Genomic DNA, 21830 nt, shown 5'->3' with positions numbered 1-21830 from the left:
GGAAAGCAAAAAAAAATGTAAACATTCTTTAAGCTCTCGGTTACGATAGAGATATAAACGTTAAATTGGTAACTCATTCTTAATTTGTTGGCGGCACCTTTGAACATACTTCCAATTAGCTTATAGCCGACACCTTAGGCCTGACTCTTTGTTGCAATGTGATTTTGTGTGTGCGGCAATGATGCTGCTGCTGCAATGATCATAATCATATAACGAACGCATTCACAAAACTTGTATACTCAATTTTGTTGGCTTGGTCTTTCTCCGCTCTTTCAGTGTGTAGCTTTTTGTATTTTCTGGAGGAAGAAAGAAAATTCCTTAATCGACATTTGGCATCATTTGTTCTATTGTTTGTGTGTTGTTACTCTCTTTCTGGGGGTTTTGTGGATAATCAGATGGTTGGTGATGGTGCTGCGCCAGTGTTGCACAGACTATATTACTTCCATGGTTAAAGTAATTGCTTAAATGCCTAAACAATCCCCAATCCGTATGGCCATGCTATCTCCACAGGATATAAAAGATTTGCAGTTTGAAATTGAACTTACTCCTTTTCCCAATCCTTATCTTCCCAAAATATCAATGTAAATAATAACATTTTATACACTTACAAGGTACTATTGAAAAAAATGTTAACTCCTCTCTGAAGCAGCATTCACTTTTCAGTATGACTCTCGCATTAGTACCCAGAAAAAAAAGAGTTGTTTAGGGAACCGATTTTGTTGTCAATATAATGAATCGATCATGTTAAAAGATTTTGTTCAATTCCAGGAACAGATAGTCTGTTGATAAGGTTGAATTGCATTTGAAACAGCCAAGTTTGTGTTACCGAATATAAAATTTTGCTCTCGCAACTGGAAAATTCGAAATTAATACTGAATCGAATTCGATTGGTAACGAATTCGGTTGATACAGCGAAATTGTCTTCTGAATAACCAAATAAACTAATTGGAATAATAATAAATGATCAAACCGTCTGCACTACCATTAACCAAATGATGTTGCTGATGTTGACAGCCCTTGGTCGAGTAATTCCGGCCATTCGAGTGCGTAGAACCAGCTATCGTTGGTTAGTTGTCAATTGCAATGCTCCCTTGTTGCATTCAAAATAACTTCGGTTCAATTTGTCTCGATAGAGACTCCAATTGTATGATATTGTAGTTACGAAGACTGCTCCGATAACATCCCAGGAGGAAGTTTATCAACGAGACGGCTCCATGAATGCCGCTCAAAGTTAAGGTATATATGCTCCGATCCAATGGATATTTCTTCTTCATTTGTCTCGATAGGGACTTCAATTGCATGATATTATAGTTAGGATGACTCCTACGATAACATTCCATGACTTGGAGAATCTTTGCTCCCTCGTGTATACTGAAGAACTAGTTACGTTCTGCCAACCCTGACAAATACGTTGATCTTTCAATCGCACTTAATCCTTTCAAAGTGACTTTCTGTTGTTAGATCCAAAAGAATCAATGTACACAATCGAATCATTGGCTTAGAAACACAAGGAATCTGTTTTCTCTGTAAACACGAGTAAACGAAGATTATTCAAGTCATGGAAAATAATGTCATGCTGGTAAAGCAGTTGCTGCTGTGATGTTATTGGACGAGTCATCCTAACTAAAATATCATACAATTGTAGTCTTTATCGAGATCAGTTTTCTCTGAATTCACGAGGAAACGAAGATTCTCCTAGTCATGGCACATAATGTACTGTTGATAAAGCAGTTCCTATTTGGGATGTTATTGGAAGAATCATACTAACTACAATATCATACAATTGGATTATCTATGAAGACTCCAATCTATCAAGAAGAAAGATCCATTGGACCGATTTACAAATTCGTCAGCTTTGAATAGCATTCATAGAGACGCCATTAATTCCACAATTGCAGTAAATTGAAGGTCGCCCACAACAGACAAGAATCTGCCGCGAAAAACAGGAGTGGTACTGGCACAACTGAGTTAGGGATGGATGTGGAAAAGACTTAATGTCGACTGGTCTCAAAGAACGTACCAGCCAAAAGTTATGACCAGCTTGTGGCCAAGCCAGGAGTACTTCTCTTCGTCCATTAGATTTATATACTAACCTATAGAAGTACCACAATTCCTTGGTTTAATAGAAGATAGGACAAGGATAGGTAATGCATTCTAGTTGTATAAATATATTTCTTCTAATCGTTACATCAGCTTCTTTATTCCCACTCCTACTTCTTGAATGATGCTAGACTACATAGTTGGACTAAGAGATAGTAGATGTCTATTGATGAATAATAAGGATGCTCGGGGTAAATTTTTACCCTGAAATTAATTTTTAAGAAATGCTAAAGTATAAGATGAGGATATGATCATATTTTCCTGATGGAAAATGTTATGTATTTATCAAGATGTGCCTGCTGCGTGAATATTGATAATCAGGGCAAGGATTTCTGTGCATCTATTATCTATTTGTAGTTAGTAACTCACAGTCACTTTTGACAATTTATCTTTCCGAATCGAAGAATTTTCAACAAAATGGCATCGATTTGTTGTTGCATATTTTGTTATAAATGCATATTTTGCATATTTTTCTTTTAAAAAACAAAATGGCATCGATTTGTTGTTGCATATTTTTTTATAAATGCATATTTTGCATATTTTCCTTTTAAATGCATATATTTGGCATATTTTTAATTTTATTGCATGTTTAATTTTCTTTTGGACATATTTTTATATTAGTGTACACTGTACATTAGACCGTACCTAAAAAAAACTTCCCATTCAGTTTCGAACAATTTTTTTTTTGTCGAACGTATTGTTAGCCAATGTTTTGCTCTAAGGGCCATAGACCTCAAGCATCCCGTTCTAGTATTTATCCACCATATCTTTGTTCCTATCAACCAAAGATAATTCGACAAAATTTGGTACAATCTTTTCTATTGCTCCAAGGACGAAGTCTATTGAATTTGGTTAGAATCAGTACATTATTTCTCATAGCCACCATCTATCTGAAAATAGCGAAACTTATATTTTTCGTTTATTAATAAATATATTTCAAATAAAAAACTTGTTTTTATTGCATATTTTTGTCATTTGTAATGCATATTTTCTCTCTTTATAGTGCATATTATAAGCGCATATTTTTAATTTTTTAGTGCATGAAAATCCTTGCATTCTGCTGTACTTATTCACATCGAGGAAGGTCCATTGATGACTAATAAGGATGTATCAGGTTAAATTCTTGCCCTGAAATGAATATGAAAGAATTGCTAAAGAATGAGTTGAGGAATTTATGAGATTTTCCTATTGATTACAGATCTGAAAAGGGGTAATGCAACATTCCTTGTCTTTTACTCAAAAGGTTCTTTGGCCAGATTTAATTTAGAAGGCATTCATAGAGCCAAATAAAGAAATCGGTTGAGGTCTATGGCATACCCAACTGTGATAAGCAGGCTTATGGTTTTGGAAATTGTGTTAAAGTTTGTCCTTAACGGCTAAAATTTCGTACACAATTCCCCTTTCTAATGTAACTAACTCAATAAAACCTTTACCAGCAAATCGCTCTTTTGTTGCATGTATTGTATGTATTCTGTGCCTTTTTCTTTGTAGCTCCAAACGAACCCAGGAAACCGGCACACAAGAAACACTAACAATTCTTTGCAGGCATGCTACGAGTAAAAGTAACATTGCAAATATCTCTTGATGCCTGATGCTGATCATGACTTAAGCAAATGATGTAGTTTAGTTAGTTTTTTTTTCTTTCTCATTTTTTGCATTTATGTGGCATTGTGGCATGGTTGGTGTATTGTGTGTGAGGTGACTGAATGAGTGACTTGGACCACACCGGACTAATGCCAACAACTCACACGTTGATGATGATAGACTTCTTAAACATGGCAAGAAACGAATGAGTACTTTTTTTTACTGATGTTCTTTTTGTCTCTCAAGGGGGAAGAACGGTGGAAACGTATGCATTGCAGCCGTATGTATACATTTAATATATGTTTTTTTTCTGGTGTTCCTCTTATTGTTATTGTAATAATTTGTGTTGCAGCCAGCACTCATCATTTAGCTGTGGCAATACAAGTCTATAAGACGTTTGTTCGTTCATCCAGTATGTAGACACATTAGTAAATGACCATGATTATGCGAATAATGCCACAAATAATAAGGGTCACAAAAACTCAGTATTACTTCCTCTCAGTTCTATTTTAAGATCACCAGCATTACAGTGGACGAAAAAACATACATATATGTATATTGTAGATATGCAGACATTGTTAATGTCATGATCATCAGTTGTATTGTGAAAGAAGTTTTTGTTTGAGTTTGTATTGTTGTTTTGTTGCATTGAGGCAGCCCATTTTTCTTGTTGCAATAATGATTAGCATGGTTGACGTGTAAGTGTCAGATATTAAGTTCTAATTTTATAGATAAAATTAACGCAATTTAATGAATGTTTAAGGGGGAATGTTTAAGATAGATAATTGCTTGGGAAACTTGGAAAAAGAATATTGACAATTTTGAAAAAGCACTTAGAAATACTTAATATCTTTGGAAATATTTGTGAATAAAAAATCTCCTCTTTAAGAAATAAAAAATTCTTTAGCCATTTAATCTTCTCCCATCTAATGACATTTTCTTAGCACGTGATCATTAACCCTGAACTATTATTATTATGTCCTCCAACAAACATAACTGCTCTTTTTTGTTCCCGCCAGCTCAAATACCGCTAGCTAAATCTAAACTTGGATGCTACTTAATAAACATTAATCAACCAGAGGAGCTGAACTACCAGACGTTGTGACTACAATTGTATTTCCAAATGCACATGTTCATAGCCACAAATGCAGCATTTATCGTGAGACATGAAGAACTAGAAAATCCGCAACAAACATATGAAAAGAAAATGATTGACATTAGAAAACATGTTGAATACTGTCAACGTGTCCATTGAATTTAAGATTCATAAATTATAAACATAAATTACTGCCTTCAAGGAGAATTGCAACCAGAAAAAAGTACTCATCTAAAGAGACTCCAACAAAACGCAAATATACCACACACAAATAACTAAATGAAAGACAAAAAGGTCGCAAGAAAAGGCCTGAAGTTATAGGATGCAAAAGAATGAAGCAAATAGAAGCTAAATAAAATCACACACAAATACAAGTCATTTTATAATGGTTTCGTATAAAATACATTTTAAAAAAAACTTGGGGGCAATTACTATTCCATTTAGCTGGTGAGCAAGAGATCTTGTGTAAGGTTTTTCATGTTTTAGCTGATTTTATTGTACTTTGTACTGTAACATGAAGTACATTTATATGGTGGACAAGAAGGCAATAGAGATCCTCTTATATTTGTCTATATACTAAACATCATCTGGTGATCGTTTTTTCTCAGTATAGCGATCAGTTTCTTTCTGTATAGAGAAAACCTGGAGCTAGCGATCAGTTTCTCTCTATATAGAGAAAACCAGGAGCTAGCGATCAGTTTCTCTCTATACAGAGAAAACCTGGAGCTATCGATCAGTTTTTCTCTATATATAGAGAAAACCTGGAGCTAGCGATCAGTCTCTCTCTCTCTGTATAGAGAAAATGTGGAGCTAGCGATCAATTTCTCTCTGTATATAGAAAATGTGGAGCTAGCGATCAGTTTCTATTCCTATAGTGAAATTCTAGGACCAGCGATCAGTTTTTCTCTATATAGAGAAAACCAGGAGCTAGCGATCAGTTTCTCTCTATATAGAGAAAACCTGGAGCTAGCGATCAGTTTCTCTCTATATAGAGAAAACCTGGAGCTAGCGATCAGTTTCTCTCTATATAGAGAAAACCTGGAGCTAGCGATCAGTTTCTCTCTATATAGAGAAAACCTGGAGCTAGCGATCAGTTTCTCTCTATATAGAGAAAACATGGAGCTTGCGATCAGTTTCTCTCTATATAGAAAAAACCTGGAGTTAGCGATCAGTTTCTCTCTATATAGAGAAAACATGGAGCTAGCGATCAGTTTCTCTCTATATAGAGAAAACCTGGAGCTAGCGATCAGTTTCTCTCTATATAGAGAAAACCTGGAGCTAGCGATCAGTTTCTCTCTATATAGAGAAAACCTGGAGCTAGCGATCAGTTTCTCTCTATATAGAGAAAACCTGGAGCTAGCGATCAGTTTCTCTCTATATAGAGAAAACCTGGAGCTAGCGATCAGTTTCTCTCTATATAGAGAAAACCTGGAGCTAGCGATCAGTTTCTCTCTATATAGAGAAAACCTGGAGCTAGCGATCAGTTTCTCTCTATATAGAGAAAACCTGGAGCTAGCGATCAGTTTCTCTCTATATAGAGAAAACCTGGAGCTAGCGATCAGTTTCTCTCTATACAGAGAAAACCTGCGATCAGTTTCTCTCTGTATAGAGAAAACCTGGAGCTAGCGATCAGTTTCTCTCTATATAGAGAAAACCTGGAGCTAGCGATCAGTTTCTCTCTATATAGAGAAAACCTGGAGCTAGCGATCAGTTTCTCTCTGTATAGAGAAAACCTAGAGGTAGCGATCAGTTTCTCTCTATACAGAGAAAACCTGCGATCAGTTTCTCTCTGTATAGAGAAAACCTGGAGCTAGCGATCAGTTTCTCTCTATATAGAGAAAACCTGGAGCTAGCGATCAGTTTCTCTCTATATAGAGAAAACCTGGAGCTAGCGATCAGTTTCTCTCTATATAGAGAAAACCTGGAGCTAGCGATCACTTTCCCTCTGTATAGAGGAAACCTGGAGCTAGCGATCAGTTTCTCTCTATATAAAGAAAATCTGGGGCTAGCGATCGCAATCTTGGATCCAGCTATCGGTTTCTGTCTGTATAGAGAATACCTGGAGCCAACGATCGGTTTCTGTCTGTATAGAGAAAACCTGGAGCTAGCGATCAGTTTTTATTTGTATACCGAAATCCTGGAGCTAGAGATCAGTTTGTTTCTGTATAAAGAAAACCTGGAGCTAGCGATCTGTTTCTCTCTGTATATATAAAACCTGGAGCTAGCAATTAGTTTCTCTCTGTATAGAGAAAAAAAATCTGGAGCTAGCGATCGCATTCTCTCTATATAGAGAAATCCGGGATCCAGCGATCGGTTTCTGTCTGTATAGAGAAAATCTGGATCTAGTGATCAGTTTCTTTCTGTTTAGAGAAAACCTGGAGCTAGCAATCACTTTCTCTTTGTAAAAAAGAAAACCTGGAGCCAGCGATTCTGATTCTGTTTGTATAGGGAAAATCTAAAGATAGCGATAGTTTACTGTCTGTATATAGAAAATCTTGAGCTAGAATTCTCTCTGTATATAGAAAACCTGGAGCTATTGATCGGATTCTCTCTGTACAGAGATTACATATATTGTTTAATACGGATACTTTACCACTGTTTTAAATTATTTTTTAATAGTGAACAAACTTTGACATATAGATGTCACAAAACAAATCAAGCTAAAAATATTCAGCTGGCTTTTTAACGTCACATGTAATGAATTCACCTTGACCTGGAGCTAGTGATCGTTTTCTCTCTTTATTGAATTTTAAAATATCATTTATTGATCAACAAAAGTATTAAAGAGTATCAAATATTTAATTCCATTTAAACTATTCACTCTGGGTTTTCAACGATCTACGATGACCAAAGTGTGATTAATTTTAATGGATGTAATCATTTAAATTTCTTTACATTTACAGGTGCGTGTTGGGCGTAAAATCGCTTATCTTTCGCACTGTTAATATTTAGATTGTAACACTTAACACCAAATAAAGACAAAAGCAACACTAAATATGAAACATTCTACATTCTCTTAAACACAAAAAGAAAATACATGTAACGATCATTCACAACAATCCATCAGATCATGATCATCAAAAAATATAATAATTTTTGTTTGTTAAAACTCAAAGTGATGAGTATGAGAATAATGATGATTGTGATCATGATCATGATCATCATTTGATCATTGTAGATCTCTTTTTTGTGTTGTTGACCAGTGTAGAATATTTACAACATAAAAGCCCAATTTGTTACACTTACAGGGCAGCTGAAGGATAATAGTTGTTCCTTTTTTTTACTGACTGTGTGTATTGGGTGTGAGAGTGTGTCTGTTTGAAGTGTCTGCAGAAAATGTTATTAAAACTGAATCCATCTACATACAAAAAACACATTTTGACATTTCGTTACACATCAGTTGAGTACAATGATGATCTTAATTACAGTAAAAGCCGCAAGTTGCCTGGCTGACTTACAATGGAATATTGAAGTAGAGTGTGAAGAGTGATTAAAGAGAGCAAAATCCTAATAACTAAACAGGATCGTATAATAATACAAATTTTCTATATGTGAATATTTGAAATAAATATTTAAAATTGAATAATAAAGCAATACTTTAGATATTTTATGATTCATGCAGCATTTTGGGAGTATTTAAAAACTTGTATAGAATGTTACATACATTTGGATTGGATCTATGAATCAATGAGATAAGGATGTATTAAAAATCTCTTATATTTGGAGATGATCAGTAGAGTTGAGCATTTATTCTAAAATTAAACCATATATTTCACACTACCGCAATAGCTGCAATTAAAAAAATTTCACAAGAAATCAAAATCTAAAATGTTTTGCTAAATTTCCATTTGTTCGTATCAATTGAAAACTAATCGACAAACTATTGCCAGCCATAAATGCTATGAAAAACTGTTGAAAATCGGAAAGAAAAACAATGAAAAACCCCTGAGGTGCGTGACAAATTTGTTTGATAAGCAATGCATGAGTTTATTACCAACAGAAATGTTTTATTAAGTGACAACTTATTGTTGACAATACAACCTCCTAATCTACCCTGATATTTTCTCTTTATGTATTTTTTTTAATTCCACAAGCGTTTATTCCATCAGCAACCACAGAACTCAACAGCCAGTCTTTTTGTGTATGTGTTGTTGCATGTGCCATTTGTTTGCTGTTTAAAGCCAGCTGTAATCGACTCTTAAATGTTTTCAATATTTATGACAATTTAATGAAGTACATACTATATGTATGTAGTTCTTTTGACACTCGGTTCCTCTATCACACTCCCTGGAGTATTGTCATCTCTACCACATGAACTGTCAACTGATGAGTGTTTTTCTCTATGTGTGTGAATGTTAGTTAATAAAGAGGCATTTTACATGAGTAATGAATTTGAATTTGATTGTTGAAATATGCTCGGTATTTTTGAAAAAAAAAGAAAAATAATGATCTTGCAAAAATATTGTACATTGAGTGTCATAATGACAAAAGGGTAGGGAAAAGTTAGTGGCATCACTAATTGAAGCAGGATTTTTCACAAATTTTTTTGTTAATGTTTCTAAAGAGGGAAGTTAATTAAGATTGACAACAATATCGGGGTTTGATGGAACGAAATTCAAATGTAATTGAGAGTTTATATGTTTTTGATAATGTATTGTGATAAGTATAGTAAAGCGTCTTCCAATAGGGACTTTCGAACTTTGACCGTTGATAGCAGCCATATTATTGAAGCTACATCTGTCGAATTAGCTATCAGTTATTCAGTTTGTTTTGCCAAATCACCATGGATGGATATAGCGTGCAAATGATACATTTTTTTTATTAAAATGGGTGATCTGTTCGGGCAACGTTCAGCGCTCTTCGCCAATTTCGGAGGTATCTCATACCCACTTTGTTTTATTTACATTTATAGATATGAAGCGCCTAATGAAAGACCCTTTACATACAGAAAAGATAGAAAGAATAGATCGCTAGCTCAAGTTTTTCTCTATACAGAGGGATATCGATCGTTAGCTTAAACTGTTTTCAAAACATAGAGAATCCTCAACAGAGTGGAATCGATCACTAGCTCAAGATTTTAAACAGAAATAAATCGATCGCTAACACAAGATTTGCTCTATACAGAAAGATTTGCTCTAAACAGAAACAAGATTTGCTCTATACAGCGAGAAACCGATCGCTAGCTCCAGGTTTTCTCTATACAGAGAGGAAGTGATCGCTAGCTCCAGTTTTTTTTTATACAGAAAGAAACTGATCGGTTTTCTCTATACAAAAGGAAATAATCGCTGACTCCAGGTTTTCTCTATGCAGAGAGAAACTGATCGCTAGCTCCATGTTTTCTATATACAGAGAGAAACTGATCGCTAGCTTCATGTTTTCGCCATACAGAGAAAAGCTGATCGCTAGCTCCAGGTTTTCTCTATGCAGAGAGAAACTGATCGCTAGCTCCATGTTTTCTATATACAGAGAGAAACTGATCGCTAGCTTCATGTTTTCGCCATACAGAGAAAAGCTGATCGCTAGCTCCAGGTTTTCTCTATACTGAGAAAAACCGATCGCTGGATCCAGGTTTTCTCTATTAAGAGAGAATCTGATCGCTAGATCCAGATTTTCTCTATATAGAGAGAAACTGAGCGCTAGCTCCAGGTCTTCTTTATAGACAGAAACCGATCCCTGGCTTCAGGGATTGGCTATACAAATAAAAACTCATTATTAGCTCAAGGTTTTCTCTGTACAGAGAGAAACAGATCGCTAGATCCAGGTTTTCTCTATATAAAGAGAACCTGATCGCTAGCTCCATGTTTTGTCTATACGGAGAGAAACTGAACGCTAGATCCAGGTTTTCTCTATACAAAAGAACCTGTTCGCTAGCTCCAGGTTTTCTCTATACAGAGAGAAACTGATCGCTAGCTCTAGGTTTTCTATATACAGAGAAAAACTGATTGCTAGCTCCAGGTTTTCTTTATACAGAGAGAACCTGATCGTTAGGTCCAGGTTTTCTCTATTCAAAGAGATCCTGATCCTGGTTTTCTCTATACAGAGAGAGATCCAGGTTTTCTTTATACAGAGATAATCCGATCGCTAACTCCATGTTCAAGCTTTTCTCTATACAAACAGCAACCATCGTTAGGTTAAGTTTTCTTTTTGCTTAAAAAAAACCTCTAGCCAGCGATAGGTTTCTCTCTTTATGGAGAAAACCTCTTGCTAGCCTATTATATATTAACATTAAACAAATTATGAATTGTTTATTAGCAACAAAGATTCTTATCCAAATAATATTTGAAATTTTCGTATTATTTTAAAAATTATTTATAAAAACTGTTAATTACACTGCATTCAAATTGGTCTTGTTCAAACATGATTGTAATGTACTAGAAAATGATAATGACAACTACTACAACTACTTTAAATACTAAACAAAACATGACAATATACTTAAATTAAACAGTTTTGCGTTTTTTTTTATTGCATTTTAAAATAGTGGCCCTGGGCTTTAGACAGACGACAAGTCGGGTACATATTATTTAAACATGAAATTGCCATTATTCTTTAAACACAAATTAACAAATATTTACTGATAAAATGTGATTATTATTATTTATAAACGAATTTCAGTGTGCGAGGATGCAACAGCAACAAAATAAACAGTTTTATGCAGCCAATTATCATGTTAAAAAATGGTTGAAATGGGAATGACTACAAATAGAGTTACACCGTTTGATTGGAAATATAGCTGGCATTATTATTCCCGTATTCAGTAACTTTGGCATGGATCTTACTTTCCAAGTTCTTCGCATAAAACTTATCCAGTTTGGATAACCACAGAGGCGAACTAAATAAGTTGTATAACAAATTGGACAATCATTGTGTAAAATTTTGGTTAACTCGGAAGTAAAGAATGATGGAAACAGTGTAATGTGGATAGTTAATTTAAATATGTATAAAGTCAATATTTGTTTATATGGTTGGCAAATTCATGTCAAAACCAGCAACAGACAAATAATCGTACAAGTAATACGAGTAATTATAGTTACAAGTTACACGTTGTACAATTTGACAATGTACGGCAGTAAACTACAATTAAAAATTGTTCAAAAGTATCAGTATTTTAGAAATAAAACATACAAATAGGGACAACAGATACCAGCTATAGAATGGAATAAAATAAATGGCCAAAACCACCATCTTGTAGAAAAAAATAAAAACAACAAACCGACACCCAGACAGACAGACAGACACAACTAAATAACAACTCTACAACTAATTCACAAAGTTTAACATGGAAAAACAACTAACGAACAAATGTTAAATGGTTGAAAACAATCTGCAACAAAAAAAAAATAAGAAACAGGAAAACTTCACATAATAAATATTCGTACTAAATAATTTAGACACAGAAAAACTATTAATCGATTCCGGTTTAGCTTTTTTATTTCAACATTTGTTTTTTTCTTCTGCTTTAGTTTTTTTTGTTGCTGTTGATGTGTCAGACAGGAATCAGTATTTAACCATCGTGCCATTACATAATTTTCATTTAAGCCAACTCACATAGTATTTTGTATTTGTTGGGTATTTAAGCCAAAAGAAGATGGAGAAAGAACCTAAAAACCAGCTGAGTGGAGCCAGAAGTAGGAGAAGGGGTGTGTTGTGTGTCAGTTAGTTGGAAAATTAAAATGATATTTGCATGTTATGCATGCATACACTTTGCACACTTGCTATTTACATACTTTTATATTTATTTTGTTTTAGTTTTTATCCAAAAAAAATGCAAAAAATAAGAAACTTACAAATGATATCTTTAAGTATGCTTATTTTCAAAGACGTGGCACAAAAAGGGGTTATATTGTTTGCAATTGAACAAATATGATTGGGCATTTGTTAAATATTGTTACGTTTTAACCTTTTCAAAACGTTGGTTTATTTCCTTTAAATAAACCGGATACTTTTGATTGCAAATAAAAGCCGTTTAGTAGTTTAAAAATTGTAACAACTCTTTATTTATTTAAAATGTACAACAACCACAGAATTAGATAGTCTCTCAGTGTATTTTATACACGTTTATAAATTCGCAGAAATACAGACACACTTTATAATGTACACGAATTCACTTGAAAATACAGCACACTTTGAGGCACTCAATTGATGTTTATTCGAATAGCGTATCTGATAAACTCACTAACGACTGCAACCTCTGCCACTATTTATAACACTGCCATCTGCCATCTGCACTCTAGATTGCTCTTTAACTGTCTAGAGCTTTCTAATACATACGCCATATGTGCTGTACTTTCTGCAATGTTCTTTAACTGTCAAAGCTCGTATATTCGAAGCCTCTGGTGAACTTTCACAATGTTCTTTAACTGGCAAAACTCGAATATTCGAATTCGAATATACGAGTCGCTGCAAACATTCAGCGTTGCCTTTATTTAATGTTAATTATGCAACTTTAAATCAGCCGTTAAAATCGTTATATTTAAATTCAAGTACAATTTCGTAACAATATTGAAAAAAAATTAGTCGTTTTAAAACTCTTCACTGAATTTAAAACTTTATGTTCGTTTAATATTTTTCATCATTTCACCGCTAGGGTAAAATATCAAATTGTTGACTATTTTCTTAAAACGTCAGGAAGACTGTAATAAAATTTGACTTTTTATTAAGGAAACTCAACAACTTACAAAGTAAAAATTAATTTTTATTTATTTAAATTTTATTTGATGAAACATTATATTTTGATGAAACATCCCAGAAATATTCCATGACGTTTGCAGATAAAATTTAATCTGTCCAATTATACTTGGTATCAAAATATGTTTTGATCTGACACAAAGTATAGTAAAAACAATTAATATTTCAAGAAAACATCCAAATTCAATGCTAACATATTAACACATAACAAAATTACAGAAAATCTCCAAAATTAAAATTTGTAAGAAATATCTTTTAACAAAAGGTTTTTTTCATACTGTCATTTCATTTTTATTTTTTTTTATCATGAAAAACCTCATTCCGCAATAACGTCACCAAATTATTCAGTTGTATTCAAAAAATCAGAGTTCTGTAAAAAATGAATCATCGACCTTTCCAGCCCAATACGTGATTTTGCGTTCCTGACCTGATATCGCAAACTTGTCTGTCCGTTTATTTGTTTGTCTGTGACTTATAGGAGCCTAAACCTCTGGACCTCTTCTAATTTTTACTGTATGTTCCTCTATTGCAGGAATAGGATTTTTTTTATTTTTAAATTTCAAGTGCCTAAAAGTATATATCGTCACTAGAGATGCCAAACGGGGAATCCCGTTCCCGAAAATCCCGGGGTTTTCGGGATTTCTTAAACCCCGAAGCCCAGGATTTTTTAATTTTAAATCTCGGGATTTTCCAAATCCCGTTTTTCATAAATAAATAGGGGAAATTGTCATTTTTGTGTGCCTTTTTTATGCATTTTGACATATCGCAAAGTGATGTTCAGCAAAGTTGTTAAGCTCAACTCCTGCTACAACATAGTTAATAAAGGAAAGCGGTATTTTTGGTTTTCCTAGAGTGGGGCTCTGGAAAATCAATTCTTCACATTTTTTTGTAAGTTATCTAACAAAACTCAATTTAAATCCTCTTCAAACGAAATTGATTTTATCTCAGATGAGGAGCTCGAACAAAATGAAAATATTTCGATTGCTCAAAGGCTAAAAGATATTATTAATAAATGTAAAAAACCCAAATAACAATAACGAAACCTAGTTATAATGTAGATTTGCAACTTGCAAAAGAAATAGATCACTTTATTTCTGAAGGAACAAGAGGAAAATACTTGCAGATTTGTTATAAGTATTTGCAAACGGTTTTGGCAATATGAAAGATGTTTTTCGGCAGCAGCACATGTCGGAAACAAAATTCGTTCCAGAAAGGCAGACGAAACCATAAATGCATTAGTGTGCTTTTTAGTGTCTAATAAAAATTAATTGCTAAATAAAAAATTTACTTTCAATTGTAAAGACATAATTATTTACGTTTCTTTCTTATAATTTTCGGGATTTTAGATTTCCCGAAAATCCCGAAACCCCGGGTCGGGATTTCGGTATTCTTTACCAAATCCCGATCCCAGGGATTTTCAAAAATCAGTCCCGATTAGCATCTCTAATCGTCACCTTAAATGCAAACGGACGTAACTACACAAAAATTCAAAATCGAGTTATTGATTGATCATGGTTCTTTTTATAAAACTGCATGCACACGCCAATTTTTAAACCCCTGCGATCAAAAATATCACCTTTTTTAAAGAAATTCAAACAGACGCTTGACTTTATTATTATTATTATTGATTGTATAACGATTTTTTTTTTAAATAAAAGTTTAGTTACGTCCGTTATGGTATAATGAGCGCTTCTTGACTGCAAATGGGCGTGGCACCACCCATACCAAGTAAATATATAGTTTCTAATATCTGCAGAAATTTAATTGTTAAAATTGTATTGGAATCAATATGGGACGGGTCTGAAGAGGGGGGTTTGTACCCTTCAGAAATTGCAACAAAATAGACGCTAAATTTGTTTAAAATTAAACCAAATCTTTTATAAAACCTTTACAGAATCACATCTATGTACTTTAGTGGGAGTTCTGAAGGACTTTTTGGAGCTGTTATTTGAATTTGATGGTTTTATTTTTCTCAGTTTTTAATTTAAAATAAACTACAAACTCTTTTCTACCTAAAAAAAAGACCGTAATCCATAAATTCATATTAACTTGGGTCTGTTTTCCATTTAGGAATGCATGAAATTTGTGTTGAAAAACACAAAAATCGTCTGGGCATGACAGTTGGATGTTGGAACAGTTAAGAAGAACTCAATTTTTTTTTTACAAATTTCTTAATTAGACATGACGGTAAAATTCCAAAATAGAGCAAATTTGCAATTTACATCTGTTTGATTGGGAGCTGTATATTTTTTTTGGAAAACTTCATTCCACAGTACATCTTTACCATCTGAGGTAAAATATGACAAATTTTTCCCTGTGCAAATAGAAAAATTATCTCAAAAATTACAAATATTTGTCCAATGTAGTTCTTCTTTTGTTAATACAATATTTTGAAAAAACTAAAGGCCAGATTTTCAAATAGTGAGTCCTGAAAAACTCACGTTAGCACATCGGACAAATGGAATCTGTCATATAGACAATCTTTTGTCGAAATTGGCCATGAACATTTGGTATAAATGTGGCAAAATTTCGTTGATGGAGCGTTATATTTACTGCTTCAATGCACTTTTTGTTGTGGGCTTGTTGACACAGACCTTTGACTTAAAAAACCTCCACAAAAAGAAATTCAATGGCGTTAAACCAAACGATCTAAGATGTCAATTCTAATCACATTTGGTAAATTCACAATGTCTCTTATCATGTCATATTGTCAAAATGTACAAGGAACATTCGAGTTTAAGTTATTAAAATGGGCCATACAAATGCTCTAGGGACGTCGATATGGGGGCTCAAAGTAAAATTTTTAAACACGTGCCATTTTTTTGTTTCCCATCCCATTTCAAAGATTTTATTATTTTTGAAAAGCGCATGCTTGTGTCTGCTATTTATCTCTTCTATTTTCCGAGTTATAGTGCGTAATTTTGGACCGAATGGACTCGAATTTTTTTTTTAGTTAGACAACTAAATTACGAATACCAAAAAAAAAATATTTCAGAGCAATAAAAATTATGGATCCAAAAATAAACGATTTTCAATTTAAATATTCAAAAAATAGTTGATTTTTGCTGTTTTTTGGGCGAAAAGGTGACATAACTCTTTTTTTAATTAAAAAAAACACCAAGGGCTCGGCACTCCCTTGGTGTTATAAGCCCAAATTCAAAATTAAAACTTATCAACCTCCTTCATAGCCATGGGAAATATTATTAAAATCGGGCTATTCGTTTAGAACTTACAGATTTATTTCCACTTTTTTTTCAAATCCCCCACTGTGTGCTGGTTGGTTACGATAACACAATAAACATACAGTAGCCCAATAAAGTCTACATACAGGAATTCAAATTAAATTTCCTTCGGTGAAAGCTGTATTTGTAATAAAAGTATTGTATATATCAATTTTGTTAAAAAAATAAATTCACACTAAAAAAATTAAAACAACATCACTTAAGTCGGGTTTAGCAACATTTCCTATCACGTTCAAAATTTCACCGTTTTTAGAATTTTTGATTCTGAGTCAAATAAAGAAATTTGTTTCGGTTTTTTGGGCTTTAATGTTCAAAATATTATGAAACTTAATAGCCCCGCCCACCCAAAAGTAGGCGTGACCGAGAATAAATTTTTCGATATTTTACTCAGAATAATAACGGTGAAATTTCGGTCGTTATTTGAATTTTTGTTTGCTAAAATCGACATAAGACATGTATTATTATATATCTCATAAAAAAGAACTAAAAAATGCTTTAAATTAAAGTAACATAATAATTTTTCCTGTATGTAGACTCTCTTGGGCTACTGTACATAGCATACAGAGTAGTATTATGTTAGGACATTTTTTGCTTGAATTGACCAAATGTGATTAGAATTGACATCCTAGATCGCTTGCTTTAACATCATTGGATTTCATTTTATGTGGTTTGATTCACTGAAACGGCATTTTGCACCATCTTGTTTGAAACACAGTAGTACACATCAAACGCTGCTATATTGCGATATCGAGTACCAGCAAAAATACCTGCTTGGACAGCCTCATTTTCGAATAAGTATGATCTAATGATCTCCCCAGCTCAAAATCCTTACCAAAAATTGACAAGTAGTTTTGAGACAATTACTTGTGTATTACTGAGCCCTAAAGTGCCGATTTCAAGTTCGTAACGTAAACGAATCCTTAAGTTTAAATTAATACAAACCAATTCGAAAGATGAGATAACATTTCTTTAGAAAAGTCCGTAAACAATTATAAGTTTGAACTTGTAATAAGAATAGCTAGTTCAAATAAAGCTCCCATTTAAAACTATTTGAAGCGCCAGCCACTGTTTTATGTTTATTAAATGAGATGTGTATGTGCATAGGGATAAAAAGAAACCGCCTTTGTTTTTTTGTTTAAAGACAAACAGGACCTGATACACAACAACAAGAGGGAGTGTTGTTGTATGTTAATGTTAATATTATGTGTGCTAAAAGAAATAACAACAACATCAGCAAATTCATATTGCTTTCAAATTGTATTAACATGAAAAACGACTTGTGAACGCTTGACTTCAAAAAGATTATTTAAACAAATGTGATTTACTGCAATCAATTTTAAAACTTTGCAAACATGCTCGTACGTACAACAGCAGAGCTAGCAATTCCCCAAAAAAAACACAAACAATACTCTTGATATATACACAAAGTAAACACTGTTAATAGATTTGGAGAGGGGAGGGGGGAGTGGATTTAAAGGCAGCAAGAGGGGTAATTATTGTGTGCATGTAGATAGTATGTTTGAGAGAGAATGAGTTGTGGAGGCATTTGTATAACGACACCTTTTGGAATTAAACACTTTTGCAAATTGCTGCAGTCAGCAAATACATCAAGACACAAATAGCCGACAAAGCAGCCAGCTAGCCAAGGCAGCAGTAACAACAGCAACAACAACAAAACTAGACATCGTTACTAGTGACAATTGAACCAACGCCAACTTATTTTTATATCTACTCCTCGGCACACACTCACAAATATGTAGCCAAGGAATCGCTCGCACACAACTCAACGACTGGGATGGCATTAGTATTTTAACGTTTCAACCGAATGAAAGAGATGAACAGAGAGGTGGTAAAATCTTTGGGGGAAGGAGGAAGGTAAAACGGTGAAGGCAAAAGTCAAAGAAGCATATAAGCGACGGCGGCACAATTACGACAATTAACGTAAGCAACCAAGTGGAACAGAATAGAATTTAATATATTACACATGTAAAGACAGGCCAACAACAAGCTAAGGCACAGAATTTAACAAAATTATGGGGGCAGCAGGAAGAAGGGAAATAATGCAGCAACAAAAAGAGATGCCAAAAGCAACACACACAAAAAATAAACATCAAATTGCTAAAATTGATGACGTTTTTGATGACAGCTTTAACCAACAACATAAAATACACACAAGCAGACGCAGACACACACATACACACAACGGAAACACCAACAAAAAAGGAAATGGAAAAGGGAAAGAGGCACTCGCTGCGATAAAAGTAAACATCAAATAATACTTCATTTTGATTGGCTAAGAGATACAGTTTACTCTTTCTAATGCACACAAAAACCCGTTATAAGGCTCTCTCTCTGTTTGTTAGCGAGGCGTTGCCATATTACAATTCCAATTGGACTGACTGGTTTTCTTATTTACCTCAGCTGTAGTAAAGTGACGTCACTACTTTACAGAGAGTAATTATTTCAGTTCGAATTCTGACAAAAAGAGGCTAACAAAAACAGAGAGAGTGCCATTCACACATTCAATTAAATAATTTTATTTATATTTTTTTCTTCTTCTGAGAGTAAAAACTCGTTTTGTGTTGTTGGTGCCAGCAAGTGCTGGCAAACAGCAAATTAATGCCGAACAGTGTTACCAGTTGTTTGGCATTTCTCGTTTACATTTACAGTTGCTCGCTCTCTCTCGCATGATTCACGGGCGCCACGAGCCATTTTTGCGTGTTTTTGTTTTTTGAAATATTTTGTAGCTAAAAGTGCGGATACGTTTTGCCGACGCAATTTCAATAAAAAGAAGTGTAAAAATAACAATTTAAACTGAAGTTATTAAGTGACAATGAAATAAATTAAAATAAAATGGTTAATAAATACAAAAAAAAACAGTGTAATGTTTTTAATTGATACCTATTAAATTTATATTATTGCTAAAGAAAACTGTAAAAATTTTAAATACATGACCATGTTACGTTCCAGTAGCCCTGCCATGTCTGAAATATCGGTGGGTTCTCCCAGTCCACCGCCAGCTTTACATTCGACATCAGTGTCTACTAATGGTTTTCATGTTCTCAACATCAAAAGACTTAGGCCCAGTGTGGAAATAATACCCACACAATCCTTGAAATTCCCCCCACCCATAGCATTGCCCCAGCGTAGAAAATCTAGTGCGGAACGTGTTAAAAGTTTTTCTATAGCTGATATTTTAGGCAAAAGGGAACATGAGGAAAAACCTGCGGTGGAAATGAAAACTCATTTAAACAAAAGATCCGGCACGCCACCCTCAAAACCCTTAGCACTTGCCAGCATTCCTGCTACACACAATATGCCTTCGCATATATTGGCAGAACGTTTACAACCTGCTCCAGCTCCCTTACTAATGCTAGACTTACCCGGTCTACACAAAGTTATACCCACAGCCTGGGATCCTGCTGCAGCCGGTAATCCCAACCCGTCTCCACCATCCTTGCCCATACACCATTTCTTTCCTCCCGCTCTGCTGCACTATGAACAACGTTTGGCCTGGGACTATCAGCGTCAGCTGCAGGAACATTTCCAAGCACAGGCCCAGCTCTTGAGACAAATGAGCATGGATCCCAATATTATACCATCCGAAGATGGTTCCGAACGTTCTCGCTCTAGTTCAGCCGGTAGTCAGTGCTATTCACCCGATGTCAATGTAGCCGGAGATGATGATGACGAGGAGGGGGAGGAAGGTGAAGAAGATTCAGTGGGAAACTGTAGCAGGAATGATGATCGTTTGCCGGCAAACAGGGATAAAAGTGATAGTAATGCGAAAATTTTGGATGATAAATCGAAGAAGATTGCAACTGATACACCATTGGATGCTTTGTTCCAGCTGTCAACCAAAAATTTCGATGAAGATCAAGGTAAGTTGCAAGTTTGGAATTTTATAGAATTTTGGGATGTCACACTTTTGACTTTCTCGTACATTTGGTGTAATGAAAATTAGTTTAATGAAATCATCCGAAGCATGATCTAACACGTTCTGACATTTTATTTATGCAAACGTATGATTCTGCCAAAACATTACAGTTTTGGGTACAAAATTTTAGAGGGAGTGACAAAAGTTTGGTTGCTTTAACCGAAATTCTTCCTTATTAACTAACTGATTTTCTGTTGCTAGAATCGAAAAATTCTATGTGTGCAACCGAATCATTCGATTGGCAACAAATTCGGTTGCCACTACGAATCTGTTTTCTGTGTGTATCAATTATATCTACATATATTTAAATAAAAAATCCAACTGCTGTAAAGAAGAGTATATCGTTAGAAGTCAGTTTTAAAGAACTTTGTATATTTCGATTTTTTCTATCTTTAACCTACAATGTGATACAGAGGTGAACATTTTGACGTTTCAAAAAAGACAACATCAGTTTCCTTAGGCGGCTCTGATGGAAAGAGAAAGATGCAATCATTTGGGTACCTAATTTAATGTGATTAAAAGTAAATCGCTTAATGATACATACAAAAAAGTAAGAGACAAATATAAAACTATCTACTGTGGTTTTACGACCTCTGTATTCTTTGTGCTTTAAATATAAACTCATTTTTTTCACATATCGCACTCGATCGACAAGAAGGTATTAACTGAAATTTTTTAAAATTTCACTTTATGCAAAAAATCAACTAACAACATCAAGATATATCTACTATAATCCGATTAGTGACTACGTTTATATCAACAAAAAGGTATTATTTTGAGTTAATACAAATGTTGAAATAGAAATGCATCGTAAAAAATTTATTATTTTGATTTGATTCGAAATGTGTTAAAAATAATCAAATTGTTTTATTTAAATTTGGTTGTATTTTGAGTTGATACTGTTTTGTTGATCAAATTTGTTTTACTTTATGATTTTAATTCGAAATGTGATTCTTTTTAGAAAAAATGTGTTCAAATTTTTTCAGATAAATGGTATTAACTCAAACAAGTAAGAGAGCTATATTCGGCTGTGCCGAATTTTATATACCCTTCACAGAATTATACTTCAAAATACAAATTTTTAATATTTTTAGGTAAAAAAATTTTTTTTCCTTAAATTTTTTTTTAAATAGTTTTTTTAAAATTTTTTAAGTTTTAAAATTTTTTTTTTTGATTTTTCAAT

General features: G+C 33.8%; 1 protein-coding gene across 1 annotated transcript in view; it reads left to right on the top strand.

The window, feature by feature from the left end:
• Positions 1-19660: 19660 nt before the first annotated feature.
• Positions 19661-21830, top strand: part of lbl (ladybird late) — a 109444-nt gene continuing 107274 nt past the window's right edge. The window contains exon 1 of the mRNA XM_065511299.1: positions 19661-20591. Coding sequence (XP_065367371.1) covers positions 19661-20591 — 931 coding nt within the window. The remainder of the gene's footprint in view (positions 20592-21830) is intronic.

This window comes from Calliphora vicina, chromosome 1 (genome assembly GCF_958450345.1).
Source record: "Calliphora vicina chromosome 1, idCalVici1.1, whole genome shotgun sequence".
Taxonomy (NCBI): domain Eukaryota; kingdom Metazoa; phylum Arthropoda; class Insecta; order Diptera; family Calliphoridae; genus Calliphora; species Calliphora vicina.
This window is presented reverse-complemented; position numbering and strand designations above follow the sequence as displayed.